This window comes from Hyaena hyaena, unplaced genomic scaffold, assembly GCF_003009895.1.
Source record: "Hyaena hyaena isolate Hyena2069 unplaced genomic scaffold, ASM300989v1 scaffold_0, whole genome shotgun sequence".
In the NCBI taxonomy this organism is placed as follows: domain Eukaryota; kingdom Metazoa; phylum Chordata; class Mammalia; order Carnivora; family Hyaenidae; genus Hyaena; species Hyaena hyaena.
Window position 1 is genome coordinate 10,035,202 of NW_024080632.1, and position 21,744 is coordinate 10,056,945.

Sequence of the window (21,744 nt, forward strand, 5' to 3'; positions counted from 1 at the left end):
CATTTGTGCCAAACTCCCGGATTCTCGTAGCCTCCAAAAGCTGAGTTCTGGTAGCTTGTCCCTTTGGGGACACGATAGCATGAAACTAGACCCGGCTTTCAGCCTGGCTGCTGGCAAATGGGTGAAGAACGGAGAGAGGGGAGCCCGCACCGTGCTGGGTCTCCACCCACAGCCTGAGGCCTTCAAAGCACGACTGTACTGCCTTCAAATATTTGCCTTAGCACTGATTTCTGCCTGTTTCCTTTTAGTCACTGGTGTGATTCTTGATAGAGGGCAGGCTGTTAAACAAGTACATCTGTCGATTCATCAACTTACCTCTTTTAGAACAAATTTCAAAACAAACACCTCGCTTGCTTCTGATGAGGCGCCCCATCCGGGGACCCGGGGGGTTGCTGTCCTTGCCCAGGGCCATGGGGCTATGAAGCCCCTCCCGGGCACCCTCACTGGTAACAGGAGGGGTTTCTGAGCCCCCGCCCCCGTCTTCTGCTGGACCCATGGGGACTCAACCTGATCACTCCTCGAATGACCGAGCGGGCGCCCCGGGAGCCGGTGGAGCTCCAGGGGACCTTGGCAGGCCGCGCTCCGGGGGGGATAAGCCTTAACCCTGCCAATGAGACGACACCCGCAGTGACTGGAACAAATCAGCTTTCCTTTGAGCAGCATGGCCTGGGCTCATAGTGAATAAATCTCATTTTAATTAGCTGTTTAGGTAAGCTGTGGCCCAAAGCTTCACAGACGTTAGGCCGGCCCTCCGTGGTCTGAACAAATGGAAAACGACTGATGCACGCCAACAGAGGCCACACCTCCCAAACTCAACTCGGTGCACGGGGGCTGATGGAAAATGGTTTCTGAAAACACTTTACGCTAATGACCTGCCTTCGTTGAGAAGCACAAAATCGAAGCAAATTGGGAGAGTCCCAGAAAATGCAGGCCATGGTGGCCACGCCAGCCATCCCGCTGCTCACCGTGGGGTCCGCCACACCCTCCAGAGGTGGGGGAGGGGAGGATGCGCGCCTCTGCGAGGCTGCAGGGGCGTCACCGGGCAGAGGCACTTGGGGAGAGGGCCAGGTTCCACACACCAGGCCATCCCAGGGACTGGAGACTCTTTTCCCTGCGGCCAGGAGAGCCCAGCGCATGAGCAAGGCAGTCCCTAGGGGCAGCAGGGCGGCAGCTCCCAGCCCCCACCTGCCCCAGGAAACCGCTGCAGTTCAGGGTCCCACCAGGTGGCTGGTACCCTGAGGGCGGGAAGCCGAGGCCTCTGCCTTCCCCGACCTAGACCTACCGCTTAGGAAATGTCAAAACACTTGTTGCGGAAGTGCCAGTGTGAACAGCAGAGCTCTGGAAGTGACTTCAGACAGCCCGCTGCTTCCTCACGCGGGCTCTCAGCCGTCCCCCGGGGGAGCGGAGGCCACGGCCTTCACCGCAGGCCAGCTGCCCTCAGGCCGTGCGCCCAGGGGCCCAGGCGGTCCAGCTACGCGCTCACTGCCGACAGGACACCGGCAGGCGTCTGCTCTCACCTCCCAGGTCCTCAACGTTACCGGAACGATGCACGCGGTTCCCAAACCGCCACAGTGTGCCAGCCTCGGGGCTTGTGCTGCCACACAGTGCTCGGTCCACACGGTCACCCTGCCCTCCCACCTGCCTCACTGCTGCGTTTCAATTCACTTCAGTACCAACGTTTGGCTCATGCTTGGCAACATACCTGCTTGCGTCTGCATGAACAGCGCTGGGAAGACGTCAAAGAAACAGGCTGGCCCGACGGCCTCGGGGAAGGGCAAGCCGGGGCCTGCCGGCGCGGGGTCAGGGCTGTGCGGTGTGCCTTCCCGCGCCTTTTAAATTCTGAACCCCAAAGCACAGGTGGGAGCAAAAACACCCTTAACAACGAAGCTGTGGAAGTGCAAGAATGCCGGTAATGGCAGTTCTCAGTTACCAGAACTTTCTGGGAAGGCTGGAAAGGAACCTCCCAGTGAGTGTGGACGGCAGGAACCAAGCAAGGAGGCCTGGAGTGCCACCAGCGATGAGCGACCGCAGCGACGGCCCTGCTGGGCCTGAGCACCAACCAGCTGGACAACCGTCATTTCCCTGCCCCCAGCACAGCCCACCCCTGAATCAGAGGTGACCCTGGAGCTCTGGGAGCTACTCACAGGGACAGTCCCCTCCCCGGCTGCCACCACCACTGGGGGCTGCCATGTGCCAGCCCGGGAGGGCATGGAGACACCCAGCCCGACCTCCCGCAGTCGGCAGCCAGGCTCCGAGTCTGGCGCCCCGGGTACCATCGACAAGCTTGGGGGCATCACTGTGGGGCCCCCCATCTTCTGCGGCCTAAATGCTCCGTCACGACAGCGAGGAAACCCCACATCTGAGTCCCGGGCACCACGGTGCCAGGAGCTGCCTCACCTTACTGATTACCACCCAGCCCCCACACAGGCAAGAGAGCAAACCCTTCACCCAAAATAAACCAGAAAAGGTACAGGGGAAAAAACTCCCCTCTTCCAAGCCAGCCTTTGAAAATTAGCTGCCGTCTGCTCGTGTTCAGCCTCATGCCACCAGGCGGCCAGGCCACAGAGGGGACATGGGGGACAGGAGCCACGTTCGTTTACAAACCAATAGTTTTCTTTTTTTATTAGAGATAAAAACAGCGAGGTCCCGCTGTACCCCGGGGAAAACAAGGCTGCAGAGGAGGGGGACTATTTACATGAGCTGCAGCAGGACACCAGTGGCCTCGGGCCCCGCAGGCGGCTCTAAACCACAGTGCGGCTTCGGGGGGCGGGGCACCCGCGGGTCAGTGGCAAAGGGCGATGGTCTCCATGTTCAGGAAGCGGACATGCATCTTGGTCTCGATATCTATCCCCTGCCAGATCTGGAAGGGACAGAGCGGCAGCAGTGAGTGTGCGTCCCCACCGCCCCAGGCCCACGTCCCCGCCCCCAGGACAGGTGAAAGCCAGGGGGCTGGTTTCAGGGCTGGGAGCCAAGAGTGGAAGAGAAACTTCCATCTGCCTTTCTGTGGGTTAATTTGGCTCTGACATTTGGAGCCTCTCCGATACTGTCACAGCAGCTTGTTATTAAGTGCGGAATCCAAGCTCTCAGCTCCGTCATTTCAATCGCACCCACCACCCTTCGGGCTCTGTGATTTTCATGCAAATTCCTTAACCCCAGCAAGCCTCCTCTTCCTTGGCACCACCCACACTGCCCACATCAGGTCACACGGTGCTGGCGGCTCAGATGGGATCGTGCACGGAACCTTTTGTAAACCGTTAAGCACTGAGCATTTGTGCTGTTTCAGTGACCCATCCCCCCCCCTCATGAAAACCTCCTAGGGACAGGCCACCCCGTTCGACGTAGACAAGCTCGTGCCGGGAAGGGTATTTTCTGCCCAAAGTTGACCACGGGCACATACCTGGCGCTGGGTCTGCCAGGACAGTCCGGCCAGGGCCCCGGGGGACAGCTGGGCTGCCCTGACACAAACTGCCACACTGCAGGCCCCCCCTACTCCCAGACCGCACTTGCCAGCCCCTCGGGGGACCCAAGAGGGCTGCAGATAAACAGCTGGAGGTGGCTCAGCCCCCCTGCTTGTGAGAACTTCAGACACTCAAGCTGTCGCCTGCGGCATCTCTGGGGACGGCCACCAGGCCGTAATCGGGCTGCGGTTGGAGCCCCGCGGGCAGCCGAGCTGCTTTCTGGGCTCCTCCACCTGTTCTAGGTGTGGTGCCAGGAGGGTGCAGAGAAAACAGACCTGGCTCCTGGGGAAGTGACCGGGGCACCCACAGTGCTTTCTGCTAAATGCCAGGTGGCGACAGGGTCACCGGTGAGGCCCGAGGGAGGAGAGGGGCCAGCCGGTCAGGAAAGGCCCCCGTGGAGTGGGGACAGGCTTAGGGGGCAGAGGAGCCTGTCAGGGAAGAAGCTGGGTGTCGCAGGATTCTCTGCCCGGCCCCGCGGGTGCACAGCAGGGGAGCCTGCCCCCCCTCCCCCTTTGCAGAGCTGGCTGCTGACTGGCCAAGAAGCAGCGCCACCTGGGGGGAGGGCCCATCCGAGCTGCCCCTGGGTTCCCTGGAGCCATGACCGCCCAAGTCCTGACCCGGCTCCGGGGCCGGGCCCGTCCGCTCCCTCCTGCGGGTCAGAGGCCACTGCGGTGGGCTGGACTGACACCTCTGGGTCGTGCTCCCCTGACTTCCTGCCCTCTGATCCCAGAATGAGCCTGGTGACCCGCTGTTGGGGTCCTTGGCGCCAGGCACGGGGCAGAGGGTCCCTCCACCGGGTACCTGCAATCAGAGCAGTGCGGGGCTCCCAGTTCCCAACCTCGGAGCACATCTGTGACAGCGGATACCTGGTGTCCACCCGCGGGGGCTGGGGGAGCAGCAGCTGTGTGCAAGGCACAGGGAAAGGGGCAGAACCCCACACAGTGGACTCCAGTGTGTGCCTCATAGGCATAGAACATTCCAGAACCCAGTTCCGACTGTTAACAGTGACGCTTCTGATGGGGGGACCGGGGACCTGGGGGGGGATCGTTTTTGTTGCGGCTTATACTGTTCCAGTTGCTCCAGCCACACGTGAATATTACTCGTCCGATAAAAATAAGTACAGCCGGTGTTTAAAAGGCCACGCGTGACCCCCCCCTCCACAGAGATGCCAGTCTCCTCCTGACCAGCGGGCGGGACACCCCCCCTCAACCCCCACCTCTGCTCCTAGACACCCACCTTCAGGAAGTCATCGAAGGTGATCCCCTCGTAGACCTGATCAGGCTCCTGGGGACAGAGCACACGCAGGGTGAGCGGCCTCCCCCGGGAGACCCCCCTCCCTCCCCGGGACGCAGAGGGTTGGGCCCCTTCGGTCATGAGAAGCAGGGGTCCCCCCGGACCTGCTGCCTCCAGCCGGAGGCCACTCTGAATTCCAACTCGGGGCTGGAAGGCAGGGTGCGAGCCGACCAGGGCCCCACCTGAGCCCCTGAGGGAGAACCTAGTGGATGAGGGTGGAAAGGAAGGGGGAGGGCTCAGAGGCACAGGCTCCCTTTCCCCTCATCTACCCACCGACTCCTGCCATTTCCCGGCCCTGCCTCACCCTGCCCGCCCTGACCCTCTGGGCTCACAGACCACTGGGGCAGGAGGGTAAAGGGCTGGCCTGTGCGGCCCACCCCTCTGGGCCAGTGAGTCACCGCGATAACGTCTGCCCGTGGGGCCTCTCACCCACCCAGTTGTGGGCAGTGCCAGGCTCCATCTGTGTCCTTCCTGCTCTGGGCACACATGACCTCATGAGACCAGAGGTGGGGCTCCTGCCCCTCTTACTGCTATCTCAGGCTCTGGCACAACCCAGCCTCCCCAAACCTCACCCCTGCCCGCAGCACTCTCTGTGACCAAAAGCCTGCTGCCATCCCCTGTCCATCAACAGAAGACTAGCTAAGTAAACCGCGGTCCTCCGTGCTAGTGGTCACCAGGCATCCGTGAAGAAGGGGTCGCCCTCTACATGCAGATGCGGAGAAGGCTCCAAGATACATAGCGGAAAAAACAAGCAGAGATGTCTGCAGATGCCCGCGTGCATGCCAAGTTCTTCCCGTGCCGCTGACCACACTGCCGCCATCTGCCCCGGGGGCGTGTGGGGTCAGCACAGAGAAGCGGCAGGAATTGTCAGTTCCACTGCGCGTACATCAAAAATAAAGCATATGTATACGTTGGTGTGTGTTGGAGAATAAACTCCAGCAAGGGCGTTTCCTTTTGGGGGGAGTGGGTGAGGGAGAGAAGGGCACAGAGATTCACCTCTCTTCCTATACCTCCCTGGGTTTGTTTCACTTTTTTAAATATTTTTGAGAGGGAGAGAAAGCGAGAGTGGCAGTGGGGGGTGGGGTGGGAGAAGGGGGGCAGAGAGAGGGAGACACAGAATCGGAAGCAGGCTCCAGGCTCTGAGCTGTCAGCACAGGGCCCGACGTGGGGCTCGAACCCACGAGCTGTGAGATCATGACCTGAGCCGAAGTCGGACACTCAACTGACTGAGCCCCCAGGCGCCCCTGGAGTTGTTCTGATGTGTACTGAATAGCAGGTACTCTGTGTCTGCTGTTCAGGTTCTGTTCTTACTCCCATTTCAGATAAGGCCACTGAGGCGCAGAGGCAGGGCCGCCTGCCTGTCCAGCGGGAGCAGCATGGCTGACTCCAAGTGTCTAACAGGATTCCTCACCCTCTGGGGTCTCTTGACACTTGTTTCTAATACAGAAAACGAATCTCTATATATGTCTTAATTTTCTAAACGTGACCGTTCTCAAATGCCCGGGCAGGTCCCTAGGGCTCCCTGCTCTCCCCGGGTCCCCTGGGGCAGCCAAGGAGAGCTAATTATAGACCAGGCTCCCTATCCTGAGAGCTGGGGTGGGGGGAGGGGGGATACCCAGGCTGAGACCCCAGCCAAGCAGCCCCACCCCCCAGGCCACAAGACTTTCCCGAAGCAGCACTCTGGGAAGAAAGCATTGCTCCGTCAATAACTGGCTCCGCAGTTATTAAAGCAAGTGAGGGACCGTCTGTCTGGTGGGCAGCGCAGGTTGGAATGTTCCGCGCCCTCAGAGGCCGGATGGTATGGAACTGTGCGGCCGGCCCTCACCCTGTGCACGCATGCCTGTGTGCACAGCCCATCTATCTGGCCGGCGTTTACATGAGAAAATACTTTCAGAGCACACAGAGGACCCACAAGTAAAGAAAGACGCTTGGGACGCACAGCCGGGGAGCAGGCATCAGCTCTCAAATGCCTCCGCCTCTGAGGTGGTAGGTTTTATGCCAATCAGCAGCTGCCAGCAGGTCACTACAGCAAATTAAGGGAACAGTCACCCATTGAAACCAGAGCGAGACGGGGAGCAATTCAGAGGAGAGTGTAATTCAATCAAACGGGCACTTGGCGCGACCACACAGCAGGGGGATCCCTGCGCTCCCCACCGAGGTCACCGGCCCTTTCGGCCGCAGTTAATTTGCTGAGTGGGGTGGCTTCACCGAAGCCAGAAGCCGACCCCTGGGCCCGAGGAGCAGACGGATAAAACACAGGCCAATAAAATGACCACAGCCCCTGCCGCTGGGAGCAGGCCCAGGCATGCCACCACCCTCGATGGCAGGCTGGGGACACAGACAGCAGGATCCGGCAGGAAAACACCCCCGCCCCCCCGGCTGTGCTGAACCCAACGCCCTCGTGAAGCACACAGGTTTGAAGGGGTGACAGCTTCCGTGAGACCAACCAAAACCCTCGGAATGGAGCCCTCGAGATGATCAGGTGTCTGTCCTCCGGGTCCCCGGGGCTCAAAGCCACTGTGTCCTATAAGACTGCGTCCACCAGCACGTAAAGATCACTGCCCCTCTAATTCCAGAATGTTCCTTATGTCCTTGGGCCTCAGTTTCCCCACCAGTAAAACGAGACTAAGGATCTACGGAGCAGCGCATGTCTGCATGTGTCTGCGGGCCCCGCACGCCCGGCAGCCGCTGCTCGCCGGTCCCAGGGCAGCGGCCGCTCCGCCCACCATCTGTTTCTGGGCCCCTCTAGTTAATGGTTCTTCACTGGGGACAACCCTGTCCCCCTGCCACGGACATCTGGCCATGTGTGCAGACATCCTTGGTTGTCACAACTGGGGGGGGTGGGGGGACGCTGCTAAACACCCTACAACACACAGGACGGTCCCGCCACGGACGGCTGTCCCCGTGTCCTGTTCTGAGAAATGACCCAGCCGCTTCTCCACGTGAGCACTCGTGCGGAGGCTCCGGTGCTCCGGCCTGCCTGTCCCCCTCCCCACCCAGCCCTGCCCCAGCCCCTCCGCGGCCACGCGGCACCCTCCGCAGCTACCTGCCTCTGGCCCGCGCGCCCCTTCCGCGGCCGCCGGGGACTCCCCTCCACAGGCGCCAGCCCTGAGGCCGAGCCCCCTCCTCTGTCTCCTGTCCGCGTGCCCCCCCCGGCCAGGTAGCCCTGCTGGCCCTTCTCAAGGCCAGAAACGCCCTCCAGCCACTCGTCATCAGTCGCATGTGGCACCCTGACTACAGGATGCTGGGGGGCGGGTGACACTCTGGGGCTGCCTGGCAGGGAGTCCACCCCAGGGGTCCCCCCGGGGCAGGAAAGCAGTGGGTTAAGAGCGACGGGTCGGACAGGCACCACTAGGCCCTCCAGGAACACAGACTACAAGCAGGGCAAGGTGTGGCGGGAGTCAGCCGGCCCAGGGGGAGGGGACGGGGGATTCTGGGGCCACGGGGCCCCCCACCCAGGGCCACGGCTCACCATCTGCCCCACGCACACGCTGGCCGCCTCCATCATGGCCCCGTCGGCGATGGAGCGGGCCGACTCCTTCTCGATGTGCGGGTTTCCGGACAGCAGCTCCTCCACCACCTGCCGGGTGAGCAGACACGGGGTGACCTAGGGCCTCCGCCCGGGGCCGGGGGGCGGGGAGGGGCCAGGAGCCCTGGCCCGTGGGCAGAGGAGCATACTTTACATTTCGATATTCTTCCAGGGTGATGCGGCCGTCGCTGTCCGAGTCATACATGTGGAACAGAACTGGGGGCGGCGGGGAGAGAGAAGGGCTGGGTCAGCCGAGCTGGGAGCCCGGGGGCCTCCCGCTTCCCCAACCTTCCTGCTCGGAAATCTACCTCAAAACCAGCAAGAGACATCCATAATGAACCCTAAACAGCAACCACAGGGGTCAAGGGCAAAGGCCATGGGTCCAGACCGCCCACTTCCGGGTGGGTGACCTCGGGCAAGGGACCTAACTCCTGAGCCTCGGCTCTCCCACCTACACAACGAGAGCAACCGCAGTGTCTACCCTCGGCGTCGCAAGGGCTCAGGGAGCTGCCGAGCTGGGGGACGAGGCCCAGGCACACTGTGAGCACAGATGCCACACGCACTCCAGTGAAGACAACTCACATCCCAGGGAGTCATTCCTGCACGATCCAAGAAGGCAGCCACCGTCGGCAGGGTGTGGACCCCACTGCGGTGTTCCAGGCCCCTGGCTGATCTGAGCCCGTCCCCGGTGGGCACCAGGGACATCAGCACCTCCTCTCCTCTGCTTATTCCACTTGGGGACAGTCACTCTGTTCCTTTACGGGCATCTCTCAGCATCCGGCAGCCCAACAGAGGCCGGGGTGGGGGGGCAACCCCTCTGGCCCCAGTACTCACCCTCACACTCACAAAGTCCCCGGCACTGACCCCACATGGACCAGACACCCTGCTCTGTGCCACGTGTGGCAAACGTCACTTCTTCTCACCCACACGTGATCCCATGAGGCAAGGCTGCCCTGAGTCCATTTCACAGACTGCACCCTTGAAGCTCAGAGAAGTTAACCCGTTTGCCTACGACCGCCCCATGGAGGGAGGAGAAACCAGGGGCCCCCACGACCTCTGACCTGGCCCTTGGAGCAGGTGGGTGGCTGGGCCGCCACCAGGCTCCCCCCTGGTCCAGGGTACCATCAAAGGACCTCGGGGCACCCAGCCCGGGGAAGTTCCCGGCAGCCCTTTTCGTCTGCATTCCAGAGCTAAATACAGCCCAGGCCCCGTGTTTACACGTTCCTGCTGATGAGGCTGAGCCTCGGGTGGGGTGGGGGTGGGATGTCAGGAGTCGTGGGAAAGTCCACACAGGGAAGGGACATGTGACGCATGGGACCCGGGGACCCTGTGCTGCTTGGCCCGCCCGGATCACAGCCAAGCCCGCCCCAGAGCCCAAGGGCCCGGGGGGCTCTTCCAGGACAGATCAGCCAGAGGCTCGTCCCACGAACTTGGTGTCCCATGAACTTGGCACGAGGGAAGCAAGGGTCTCTGCCTGTGCGACCTCACCGAGCCTCAGAACGAGGTGTGTTAGCGGAAGGGCCCAGGCCTGTGCTCTGTTCCCATCACCCACACCCCGTCCCATTCCCCAGGGTGTCCACGCGGAGGCCGCCACAGCGCAGCTCGGGAGGAGAGACGCACAGGGGCCTTCCTGGGGGCTGTAACTTGGGACTGGCGTCTCCCCCCTCCCCGCGCCCAGGCTCGCCCACCCGCCTGCTGCAGGGGCGCGGCCCCGGCCCCGCACGCACATCTCAGCTTCTCTTTCCGGCACAGCTGCACCTGCTCCTCGTCCATGGTGGTGTCAATGGGCCGGAAGTAGGACATGATGGTCAGGAAGTCCTCGAAGTTGATCTCGTCGGCCAGGCCGCCGGACCCCTTGCGCAGGTTCCTGTGGGCACAGAGATGGGGTGTCGGTAATGCATTAAACGCTGGGGCTTGACCTCTGCCTTCCTATGCTTCCGAGAACTCGGCCCTTCTGGGCACACGCGTCTTCCGCGAGGTCCGGCCTAGCCTTGGGTTCTGTCTCTCAGCCCCCTGCCTATGGGGGCACTAGTGGGGGAGGGGCAGGAAGGTGCTGCCCCCCCAGAGCTCACCGTGCGGGGGGCTGGGGGGAGACGCACAGCTACGCTGCTGCTGGTGAGGCCTGGGGTGGACAGCCGCCTGGGCAGGGCCCCCAGATGTGGGGAAACCAAGGCACCGACTCTGTAACTCACCAAGCTACATCTCCTGACCCTTCCCTTCAGACCCGAGGCCAGCAAACCGCAGCCCACGGGCCAGACCCCGCCTGCGGCCAGTTTTTGTACATTCCATGAACTAAGAAGGGTTTTCATGTTTTTAAGTGGTTGAAAATATCTGTTGGGGAGAGAAAAAGAACCCAAAATACTAATAGCACTTCATGACAAACTTTCGTAAAAATTACATGAAATTTGAATTTCAGTGTCTATAAATAAAGTTTTATTGGCACACAGCCACGCCCGTTCATTTACTTTCTGCGGCAGCTTTCATGCTACCAAGGCGGAGATGAGCAGTCGTGACAGACACTGCGTGGCCCACGAAACCTAAAATATTTACTCTGTGGCCTTTTACAGAAAAAGTTTGCCGACTCCTGCGATCAGCTGTCTGAAACACTATCTAATACGGGGGTCGGCTTGGCGGAGATACCGGTTTACTACCGAAGTGAAAAGTTTCCTCCTAAGTTCAGATTTTTAGGAAGTCAAGGCAGGCTTGAGGTTGTCTCCACGGGCGTGCATTTCAGAAGGGGCAAGAAGCGTTCGCTTTCCAGGTGAGGCTCAGGCTGGGTCGGCCTCGTGGCAGGCATGGCGCCCGGTGCACAGCAGGCACTCAGCAGACGGGCGGCTTTCACGCTCTGCCGCAGAGATGCCCGGTTTAGACAGTATTTTCCATCCTTGACTTTCTGATGACCCTGTAAGATGCAGCCCTTAGAGGTGGGGAAGGACCCTGCTCACGCCGCCCTCCAAAACTGGCTTCTGCGACCACCGTGCTGTTCCTGAAGGGCCTCAGGAAGCAAGGCTGATGCGGGATTTCTTGTGAAGAAAATTCTGCCTTTGGCCCCCGCTCCAAAGTCCTTTCTCACCCTCCCTCCCCCCACCTTAGACCTTTCAGGATGAGAAGGGAAGGATCTTCAGGACGGACACGCTCTTAGCTGCAGCCCCGAGCTGGGGGAGCCCCTCCTCAGCCGTCCCCTCTTCAGAGACTTCCGGGCTGCCTGCCCACTCGCCTCCATGCCATGGCCACCCAGCCCGGCCACCCCCGGCAGGAGCCTCCCCCGCTGTGTCCCAGGAGCAGCCACACGGACTTTGCAAAATGCACATCAGACCCCGTTGCTCCCTTGCCTGAAACCTTCCAGAGACTTCAGTTCTCGGGATCACCTCCAACTCCCCCACCTGCTGTCCCAGGCTTGGAAGGTGGGTATGGGTCTCACCATCCACCCCAGCCCTGGGCACCCCTTCCGGCCGCACCCCGCTCCCCACAGGCCTGTCTGGACATCAGCCTTCTGGACACTCAACATTCCCTGACCGCCTGATGTCACCTCCTCCCTCCTGCAGGCAGCGTCGCACCTGCCCCAGCCTGCCACCAGCTGTCCTAACTCCGGACCCTCCGAGTGAGGAGGGATCTCTCCTGCCTCTCGCTGACCGCCCCCAAGTCCGGTCCCTGGGCCTGATGGAGGCCTCAGTGCCGCCCCGCTCCCACGCCCCGCCCCCTCCGCGGAGGCCACGGCTCCCGGACGGCAGCCCAGCAGACACCTGAATGCCACCCGGGAGCTGAAGACCCAGCTCCCGAAGCTGTTCCCAGTTCCCACGGGTGACAGAGGAAAGCAGAGCTGTGACCTCAGGTCAGACTTGTTTTAAGGCCCCGGAACATTCTCACCCATGCCAGGAGCGCTCTCTCTGCAGCCTGAATCCGGCCCCTGCTAGGGCAGTGGGGAGGACCCGAGGGCCAGCCTGCGAGTCCCCGGCCCCGGCTCCCGCAGGCCCCAGGGAGCAGGGCTTGCCGGTCCCTCCCCCCCGCCGGGGGACCACGTGCTATGGGGACCCTGGCCCCTCCGGCTCCGCCCCACAGAAGGCTGGGTCCCCGGTGCCCCCAGCTACACACGTGGCCAGGTCTGCATGGAGCCTTTGGGAAACAAGCCTCCGCTCACAGACACACACACACGGGCAGCACGCAGACAGCGTGCACACACCCTCACGTCCCCTTCTCGCTCCAGGCACCAGGAGGCTCTGGTCTCCCTTTACCGTCTTCCTGTGCCACCTTGAACCCCAGACCCCAGCAGCCACGTCCGCTCCACACCAGGGGCGCCTCTCCCAGCCTGGCACCCCTCCCACCGCCCGTTGGCACCTCTCGCTCCTGCTCAGCCTTGCTGGCCGCCGAGGCCGCCTCCTCCGAGATACTCAGGCAGAGCCAGGATCACGCAGCCCCTTCTCCACCACGGGCCGTGCGCCTTCCGCTGGCGACAGGACAATCCGCCGCAAGGGACGCCGGCTCGTCCCCTCCAACCCCAGACCTCACTTTCACTCTGTCCTCTGTTGTCTCCTCCCCGGTGTAGCAAAGCTGCCCACGGCTCTCCACCTCCACTCAGCAGCCCTGCGTCCAGCCTGGGGGGCCACAATACCACCCCCTCCCAGGTCCCGGACCCCTATGAGGCACTGGCATAGCCAGAGAGTGGGCTCCACACCCCACCTGAAACCCATCAGCCCCCCCCACCGCCCCCCACCGCTGCTCCCAGGTTGCGGTCAAGACCCCTCTTACTGGTCAGGGGGCCGCACAATGCAGCTCTGCCCTCCGCACCCCTCTCCTCCTGCATGGCCGCTCCGTGCTCTGGCCAGACCTCCTTTCTGCCACACACACTCGCTGTACTTTCTGGTGCCACAGGGCCTTTGTACGTGCAGTTCTGTCGCTCTTGGTCACTCTCTCAGGCCTCGCCCTGCAGGCCGGCCTCTGCATCTTCCATGGCAGCTGAGGACTCCTACCCCTACCCCATGAACAGAGGGGGCTCAGAGAGGGACGCACAGCTGGCAGAAACCACAGCTGAGTGGCTCAGGCTCACAAACCTGAAACCTGTCCGAGAAGTCACCGTGCATCTTCTGGCCACAGCACGCCCGTTCCCTTCTTCCTCTTTCTGCTGGTTCTCCCGGTTTCTCGGCCATCTCTGCAGACCCTGGGTGTCAGGCCTAGGGTCTTGGTGTGTTTGTCCAGAGGCCCTGGCAGCCTGGAGAGGCCGTACATGACCCACACCTTGATAGAGCCTCACACAGCGAGCCTCCTTCCAGTCACGAGAGTCTTGCAACTTCAACAACACTGGACACTTGAGGACACGAACTGTGGTTGGAGCCTCAGCTCTGGGACCCTGGCCAAGGTGCACCACCTCTCTATGCCTCAGTTTCTCTGTCTGTCAGGGCGATGGGCAGATTGATAGCCAGGCTGGTACACATCAGATCAGTGTGCGCTCAGCAATCCCGCGAGATAGGTGCTATCATTACATCCGTTTTACAGACAAAGAAACTGAGGCAACCTCCAAAATGGCCCTCAATGATCCCTAGCTCCTGGCACTCAGCCCCTGTGACCCCCTCTCTTCCTGTGGTAGGACCTAGTGACTCACTTCTGATGAAGAGAACACAGCAAAAGTGATGGGATGTCCCTCGCAAAATTAGGTTGTGAAAAGATGGGGTCTTCCATCCCAGGGGCTCAATCTCCCCTCCTCTCCCTCATGCAGACGTCACTCTGCAGGAGGCCAGCAGCTGCCCTGTGTGAGCAGCCCCAGGGAGAGGTCCCTGAAGTGTTGCTTGCTGATACCCACATGTGTGAGCTTGGAAACAGAGCTGTCCCCAGTCGAGCCTTCAGAAGACTGGCGCCCCAGCTGCCCCTGAACCCGAGAACTCGGCTAGTTTGCCCCTGGATCCCTGATGCACAGAAACAGTGAGGTAGTATTTGCTAAGTATTGAGATAATTTGTTACGCAGCCATAACTAACTAATACACAGGCCCAGAGGGATTGAGTGAGCTGCCCCAAATCAACCACCCAGAGTTGTCTGACCCCCAAACTGTGTTCGTAACTCCTACCCAAAGAAGTCCCCTCCTCTATTAAGGGGCCATTCTTTGCACATGAGCATGATAACAAGGTACAAAGGTAAAACACTCCCCCAAGGCCAAAGTCATCTGCCATTGGTTGGCTCAGGGACGGGGCCCACCTGTTGTCGAAGAAGGCACGGACGATTTTGGATCGGATCGGGTTGAGCTCCAGGTCAGGAACATTGTTGAAGTTCTCTTTACTGGGTCCCAGGAAGGAGAAGCACCGGGAAAAGAAAGAGGGGAAGAAAATCGGAGATGAGATGGCATGTCCACCACTCTCAGGCTGTAAATTTTAATCCTGAGCCGATCCCAGAGGAAGAGGCCAGGGACGGGACTGGAGCGTGCTGCACTGGCCTGCCCCTGCTCTATCCTGTGACAGGGAGGACCTGGAAGGACTCAGAAGCTCAACGATGCTACGTGTCCTCAACATTCACCCCCGGAGAAATGCAGAGATGCAAGATGTGCACCCCCCTCCAAGGACTTGGAGCCCACTGAGCCCCATCAGGGACCCCAGGTCAGGAGGCCTGGATTTGGCCATTCTGGAACTGGGGCAGCAGAGTGATGGGCTGGGCACTAGACGATAGTCTGACAAGTCCTCAGTGGGCGGAGTGGAATGTGACCACGTGACCCAGCAACTGCACTATCCTAGATCTACGCCCCAGAGAAACAGAAACACGCATCCAAGTAGAAACCTGTACGTGAATGGCAGGGCCAGCCTTACTCACAATAGCCACACAGTGGAAACTTCCCAAGTGTCTGTCAGCCGATAAGCGGATACGTTGTGGCCCATCCATCCAATGGAGTAGATCCAGCCATAAAAAGGAAGGAAGTGGGGAGCCACGCTGCAACACAGAGCCCTGAAAACACTACATGTGCTGAGTGAACGCAGCCAGATGCCAAAGACTGCACAGTGTATGATTCCATTTACACGAAACGTCTAGAACGGGTAAATCCGTAGACGGAAAGTAGATCAGTGGCTGCCAGGGGCTGGGGGAATGATGGGGAGTGACAGCTAAGGGTATAAGGTTTCTTCAGGGGATGATCAAAATATTCTGAAATTGATGGTGGGGCTGGACGCACACCTTCAAGCATACTAAAAGCCACGGCATTATACATTTTTTTAAGCTTTTGTTTTTAAGTGATCGATTTTTTAAGCCACCCGCCTGGGTGGCTTAGTTGGTTAAGTGTCTGACTTCTGCTCAGGTCATGATCTCATGGTTTGTGAGTTCAGCCCCCACATCGGGCTCTGTGCTGACAGCTCAGAGCCTGGAGCCTGCTTCGGATTCTGTGTCTCCCTTTCTGCCCCTTACATGCTCATGCTCTCTCTGTCTCTCTCTCAAAAATAAACATTGAAAAAATTAAAAAATAAAACACTTAAAATTTTTTAATAAAAAAAGATTTTATTTTTAAGTAATCTACACCCAACGTGGGGCTTGAACTCACAACCCCAAGACCCAGAGTCACATGCTCTGCCCACTGAGGTAGCCAGGCACCCCTGGAATCGTACATTTTAATGGGCAAGATGTATGGTGTGTAATCTGTATTTCAGTAAAGATGTTTAAAACAAAAACAAAAAAGATGCTGGTTTGGGGCGAGAGAAGGTGAATTTCAAACCCGGCTACCCTGTCACGGGTCATACAGGCCGACCGTCCCACGAAAGGACATCCTCTGTTCTCAGAACCTGCTTCCTGCTCACCTTTTTCTTCTGTCCCATAGACTTCGAGGGGTAGTGGCCTTGGAAGGGACCCAAGGCACAGACTGGTAATCCCGGAGATCAAGGAGGCACCCCAGGCCGGGGAGGAGGAAGACATCAGCTACTTAAAACGAGAACGTGCAGGGGTGCGATATTCATCAGATCTGGAACTCAGAACTAGAACAAAGCCATGCCGGGAAGGAGGGAGTTCCACATAACCTGGAGAATTAAGCACTGTTTGAGCCGGAAGCTTCCAGAAGCACATGGCTGACCCCTGTCCTGCCCCCACCATACCGATGGGGAGACTGAGGCCTGGAGGGAAAGGAGGACCCGGCCCTGGCATCCAGACAGCTCCGTGAGCCCACCCCGACCCCCCACGCTCCTCCCTGCCTCTTTCCCAGTGCTCCTGGCTGGGCTGGCTGTGGGGCGTGTGGCCAAACTCAGGAGCTGGTATCCGTGGACGCCCGTGTTTTCGATTCCTAAGACCCCAGGTCCAAAGAAGGGGCACACTCAGTACAGTTGCCTGCGGTGATGGAATACTATTTGGCCACAAAAAGGAATGCAGTACTAATACACACATGCTACCATGTAGATCAACCTCGAAGACCAGGTGCTAAGTGAAGGAAGCCGGGCTCGGGGCGCCTGGGTAGCGCAAGCAGTTGAGCATCCGGCTCTAGACTTGGGCTCAGGCCATGGTCTCACGGTTGGTGGGATCGAGTCCTGCCATCGGGCTCTGTGCTGACAGCTCGGAGCCTGGAGCCTGCTTCAGAGTCTGTGTCTCCCTCTCTCTCTGTCCCTCCCGCACTTGTGATTTTTTTCTCTCCCTCTCTTTCCAAAATAAATAAATGTTGAAAAGAAGGGAGGGAAGGGAGGGAAGGGAGGGAGGAAGAGAAAGAGAGAGAGAAAGAGAGAGAGAAAGAGAGAAAGAAGAGAGAAAGAGAGAGAGAAAGAGAGAGAGAAAGAGAGAGAGAAAGAGAGAGAGAAAGAAAGAAAGAAAAAAGAGAAAGAAAGAAAGAAAGAAAGAAAGAAAGAAAGAAAGAAAGAAAGAAAAAGGAAGGAAGGAAGGAAGGAAGGAAGGAAGGAAGGAAGGAAGGAAGGAAGGAAGGAAGGAAGGAAGGAAGGAAGGAAGGAAGGAAAAGAAAAAGCAGCCGCCTGGCTCAAAAGGCCACGTGGGAGAGGACCCATGTACACGCCGTGACCAGAGGAGACAAACCCACGGAGGCAGCAAGCAGGCAGTGGGTTGCCGGGTGGAGCAGGTGCGGACGGGTTGACGGCTAACAGTACAGGGTTCCTTTGGATGGAGGTGATGGAAATGTCCTCAAACTGATCGCATACTTTTAAATTTTTTTTAAAAAAATTTTAAGACATTTATTTTTTGAGAGAGAGAGTGTGAGCAGGGGAGGGGCAGAGAGAGAGGGAGACACAGAATCTGGAGCAGACTCCAGGATTGGAGCTGTCAGCACAGAGCCCGACGCGGGGCTCGAACCCACGAACTGTGAGATCATGACCCGAGCCGAAGTTGGACACTGACCCAAATGAGCCGCCCAGGAGCCCCTGATTACATGCTCTAAATCCGTAAACTGTAAAATATATGCGTTATGTCTCGATACAGCATTTTTTAAAAAAATCCCTAAAATGCGTTTAAAAACCACCACACTGGGACTCTGTTTACACAGAGAACAAGAGGCACCAACACTAACCCCTGCAGCTCCGAGTCAGGACACAGGTCAGCTGCTCTCGGGGAGGGTGACCAGGTGGGGACACGAGGAGGCTGTGAGGCTGAGAACGTTCTGCTCTTGATCTGTCGGTCATGGGTACGCTCAACCCGTGAGAGTCCCTCTCTCCGGGACCTGACATGTTTCCACTTGCCTTGGCGTACGTCACCCCCGCCGCCGCCCCGCCCGGCAGGAGGCAGCCACAGGCGACGACAGACAGAGCCCAGAGACCCCTCCGTGGAACGAGTCTCATCAAAGGGGCCACGTGGAGCTGGAGAGAGAATTTGGGGAGAATGGAAAAGAAACAACCAGCCCTCCACGGCGAGTTACTTCGTGAGACCCCAAGTCCCCCCTGGCTTTGGTTGGCCAGAGGGTCATGGCTAATCCATCCCCAGCCTCAGTTTCCTCATCTGTAAAGTGGGCACACAGACGCCATAGATGAAGCCTTCACGCACCAGAGAGCATGGGGACAGGGACTCTCGTTTGCAAAGCACCATGTTCTCAATCCCCGCGTGGCTGGGGGCATTACAGAGGGGCAGGAAGCAGAGCTGAAGGGAGGTGAGCAGGGGTGCAGCTCGCCTCCTCATTCACTCTGTCCTGAGCAACCAGCCGGTGCCCAGCTCACTTCCCCTCCCAGGTGTCCAGACCCTTCGGCTGCTCCCAGGACTTCCCCTTGGACCCTCAGAGCCCATCAACCCCCAGCTGTGCCTGGCCAAGCTGGGGAATGGGCTACGGGCGCGGCTGTCCCCAGAGGCGCTGGAAGGAGCTTATCTGGGGACACACCTGGGAAGTGAAGCCAGTTAATCCCGGAACTGAGGCCACCAGCGGGGAAAGTGCAGGCTGCAGGGGCTGGAGACCCGCTCGGAAAGAGGGGCCCCACGATATCCCACAAAGGGCCAGAGGGCCCGCGCGGCTGACTCTGGAAGGAGGGAGAACAGAGCGAGCAAGGACCTCGCAGAGCCTGCCCCGTGTCTGCGGGAGAATATTAACAAGAAAAGCAGCCTGACCTCCCACCGACGGCAGAGGAGGGGAGGCAGATGCCGGGACCCCGAGCCGGCGCACAGTGTCCCAGGCATCACAGCCTCTGGCACGTCCGCGCCAGGGTCTCAAAGGCCTGGCGCCCCCCCCCCTTCTTGCCACAGGCACCTGCTGGACGCCCCCTCACACCTCAGCTCTCCCTCACGCGGGCACCTTATTGATGCTCCTTGCCTCGGTCTCCTGCACTGTGAATTGGGTGCACACCCGGCACCGCCCACAGCAAAGCGGAGGTGAGATCCAGCGTGCCCGGGGGCCGGCGCAGGCTCTGCCCTTCGCCAGGCCCGTTGGCTCAGGTGAGCCCCCCCCCCCGGCCCCCCACATCGCAGAGCCTCTGCTCACTCATGGGGTTCATATGAAATGATTAAATCCCATAAGTACACATAAGGCACTTAGCACATTGCCTGACACACAGCAAGCTCTTAATTTTAAATCAGAATAACAAGGGCTCCTGGGTGACTCAGTCGGTTAAGCCTCTGACTCTTAGTTTCGGCTCAGGTCACAATCTCGTGGTTCGTGGGTTTGAGCCCCGTATCAGGCTTCTCACTGACAGTGTGGAGCCTGCTTGGGATTCTCTCCCTCTCTCTCTGTCCCTCCCCCACTCGCTCTCTGTCTCTGTCTCTCTTAAATTAAAAACTTAAAGGGGCGCCTGGGTGGCTTAGTCAGTTAAGCGTCCGACTTTCGCTTAGGTCATGATCTCGCGGTTCGTGGGTTCGGGCCCCGCGTTGGGCTCTGTGCTGACTGCCAGCTCAGAGCCTGGGGCCTGTTTCAGAGTCTGTGACTCCCTCTCTCTCTGACCCTCCCCTGCTCATGCTGTCTCTCTCTCTCTCTCCTAGAAATAAATAAAACATTAAAAAAATTTTTTTTAATTAAAAACTTAAAAAATATATGTATATATTGAAAATTAGAATAATGATAGCAGATTTATGTACTCCCAAGGGGTCGAGTAACTGCTCTAAAAGCTTTACATTATTCTCCTATAAGGCAGACGCTTATCCCCATGTTAAAGAAGGGGAAACTGAGGCAGCCAGCTAAAGAAACGTCTGATTGCAAAGAAAAGAGACAGACGGGCAGCAGATGCCAGGACTTCCATCTGGCAGCCGGTCTCCAGGGTCACTGGCAGAGATTTGTCAACCTCCTTTTTGAACAAGCCGATTGCAGGCCTTGAGCCCAGAGCCTGGGAGAGGCCGACCACAGTTTAATGTCCCATAAAAACGCCAGTTTCGGTCTTGTTTTCCTTCCTTCCCCACCCCTAGGTGCCCAACGGGCTGGTAGAACCGGTCAGTGTGTCGGTGTCACCAGCTGAAGGCGTGGGGCCCAGGCTTCAGCCACAGGAAAGTGCTCTGCTCCCCCCAAGCCCAGGGCTCTGGGGCCCCAGCTGATAGGTGGCAGCCAGGGGTCAGGCCACGGGGCCCCTGTGACCAGTGGGGAGGGGTCCCCCATGGAGACCCCAGGGGCACAAAACTTACACACCTCCTCTGGGTGGGGGGGGTGAGCCCCGGGGTTGAAGGATTCCCTCCACGACCCTACCCCCCCGCCCCAGGGCCAGGCTATGCTAAGCGCTTTGCAAACACACCACAGGCCTCATTCTGCAGGCGAGAAAATGAGGCCCAGGCAGGCAAGTGAGGAGGCCACAGCCTCCCCCCGGGCGAGGCGGGGAGCTTTGAACCCGGCTCTGACTGCCCTGCGTGCTTCCTCATACTTGCTACTTCCTCCGGGTTGCACGGTGTTACTTTAAAGAGAGAACACAGCTGCAATCTTGGTTGGGGATCCGCCCCCACCCGGCCCCGGGAGGCCCCATCCGGGACCCAGAAAGAAGGCAAGACAAGCGTCCAGCCCACAAGGGAAGGAAAGACTAAGAAACCGCCAAGGGGGGGCCCCCACCCCAAGCCTGTCATATGTGGCTGGTTTCCGGCTGCTCCTCTCTGCTCGGTGTCCTAAGCCCCCACCGGGCCTTGACACCCCCCCCCACCCCCCAGGGGGATGAGGTCGGATGAGGCACCAAGAGCTCTCAGCCTGGAACTCCGGCCTCCCTGCTCTACCACTGCGGGGGCTGCCGGCCCGCCGCTCCTGGACGCCCCACCCTGGGGAAACTGGGGCCCCATGGGGACTCGGGCAGGGGGGACCAAGCCTCACTCACCACGCGTCTCCCCGGGCAATGCTGAGCAGCTCAAAGCGCGGTCCCTGGCCTGCAGCAGCCGCTTCGGGTGTGTGTGGCCCGCAGTCAGGGCCTGCGTTTCAACGTGACCGCAGGGACACTTGTGTGAAGGTCAGGGTTTAAGAAACACTAGGGATTCCCGAAATGCACCAGGCGTTTCTCCCGTCCACATGCCTTGGCACGAAAGATCTGGCAGAGGGGCGCCTGGGCGGCTCAGTCAGTTGAGCATCTGCCTCTTGATTTCGGCTCAGGTCATGATCTCACAGTTCGTGGGATCGAGCCCTACAGTGAGCTCTGCGTGGACAATGTGGAGCCTGCTTGGGAATTCCTCTCCCTCTCCCTCCCTCCCTCCCACCCTCTCCCTCTCTCTGCCCTCCCCCAGCTCATGTGTACACACTCTTGCTTGCTCTTGAAATAAATAAACATAAAAAGAAAAAAGGTCCGGCAGTAAAAGCCCCAGTCCCCCTGCCACGAGGCAGATGTCTCTTTCAATAGCGAGAGCACTGTCCCCACCGTCATCCCTTCCTGCCACACGATTTCTCAGCTGCTCCTGTATCTGCTCCAGGCCTGCACCCCGCTGCCCCCTCAGTACCTGCCGCGTACCGACCGCAGGGCTCTTGCACGTGCCAGACACCGTTCCAGGTGCTGGCGTCAGCAGGGAGCGGGACAGACACCACCCCCTGGGATTCCAGCAGCGGAAACGGACAGAGGGAAGACGACGGCTCTTGGGCAGCGATGAGCACTTTGCAAGCAAACCAAGCAGAGACAGGGCAGCGACCCCAGAGAACCGGACGAAGA

General features: G+C 59.4%; 1 protein-coding gene and 1 long non-coding RNA gene across 2 annotated transcripts in view; one reads left to right on the forward strand and one right to left on the reverse strand.

Annotated features, from left to right (window-relative positions):
- Window positions 1–2,591: 2,591 nt before the first annotated feature.
- Window positions 2,592–21,744, reverse strand: part of TESC (tescalcin) — a 52,137-nt gene continuing 32,984 nt past the window's right edge. The window contains exons 3-8 of the mRNA XM_039251564.1: window positions 14,465–14,545; window positions 10,008–10,147; window positions 8,435–8,496; window positions 8,224–8,331; window positions 4,695–4,742; window positions 2,592–2,860 (exon numbers count right to left, since the gene is read on the reverse strand). Coding sequence (XP_039107495.1) covers window positions 2,783–2,860; window positions 4,695–4,742; window positions 8,224–8,331; window positions 8,435–8,496; window positions 10,008–10,147; window positions 14,465–14,545 — 517 coding nt within the window. The 3' untranslated portion in view covers window positions 2,592–2,782. The remainder of the gene's footprint in view (window positions 2,861–4,694; window positions 4,743–8,223; window positions 8,332–8,434; window positions 8,497–10,007; window positions 10,148–14,464; window positions 14,546–21,744) is intronic.
- LOC120244879 lies at window positions 4,490–5,664 on the forward strand. Its single transcript, XR_005531662.1, has 2 exons — window positions 4,490–4,764; window positions 5,336–5,664. It is a non-coding gene; the product is annotated as an uncharacterized LOC120244879 (long non-coding RNA).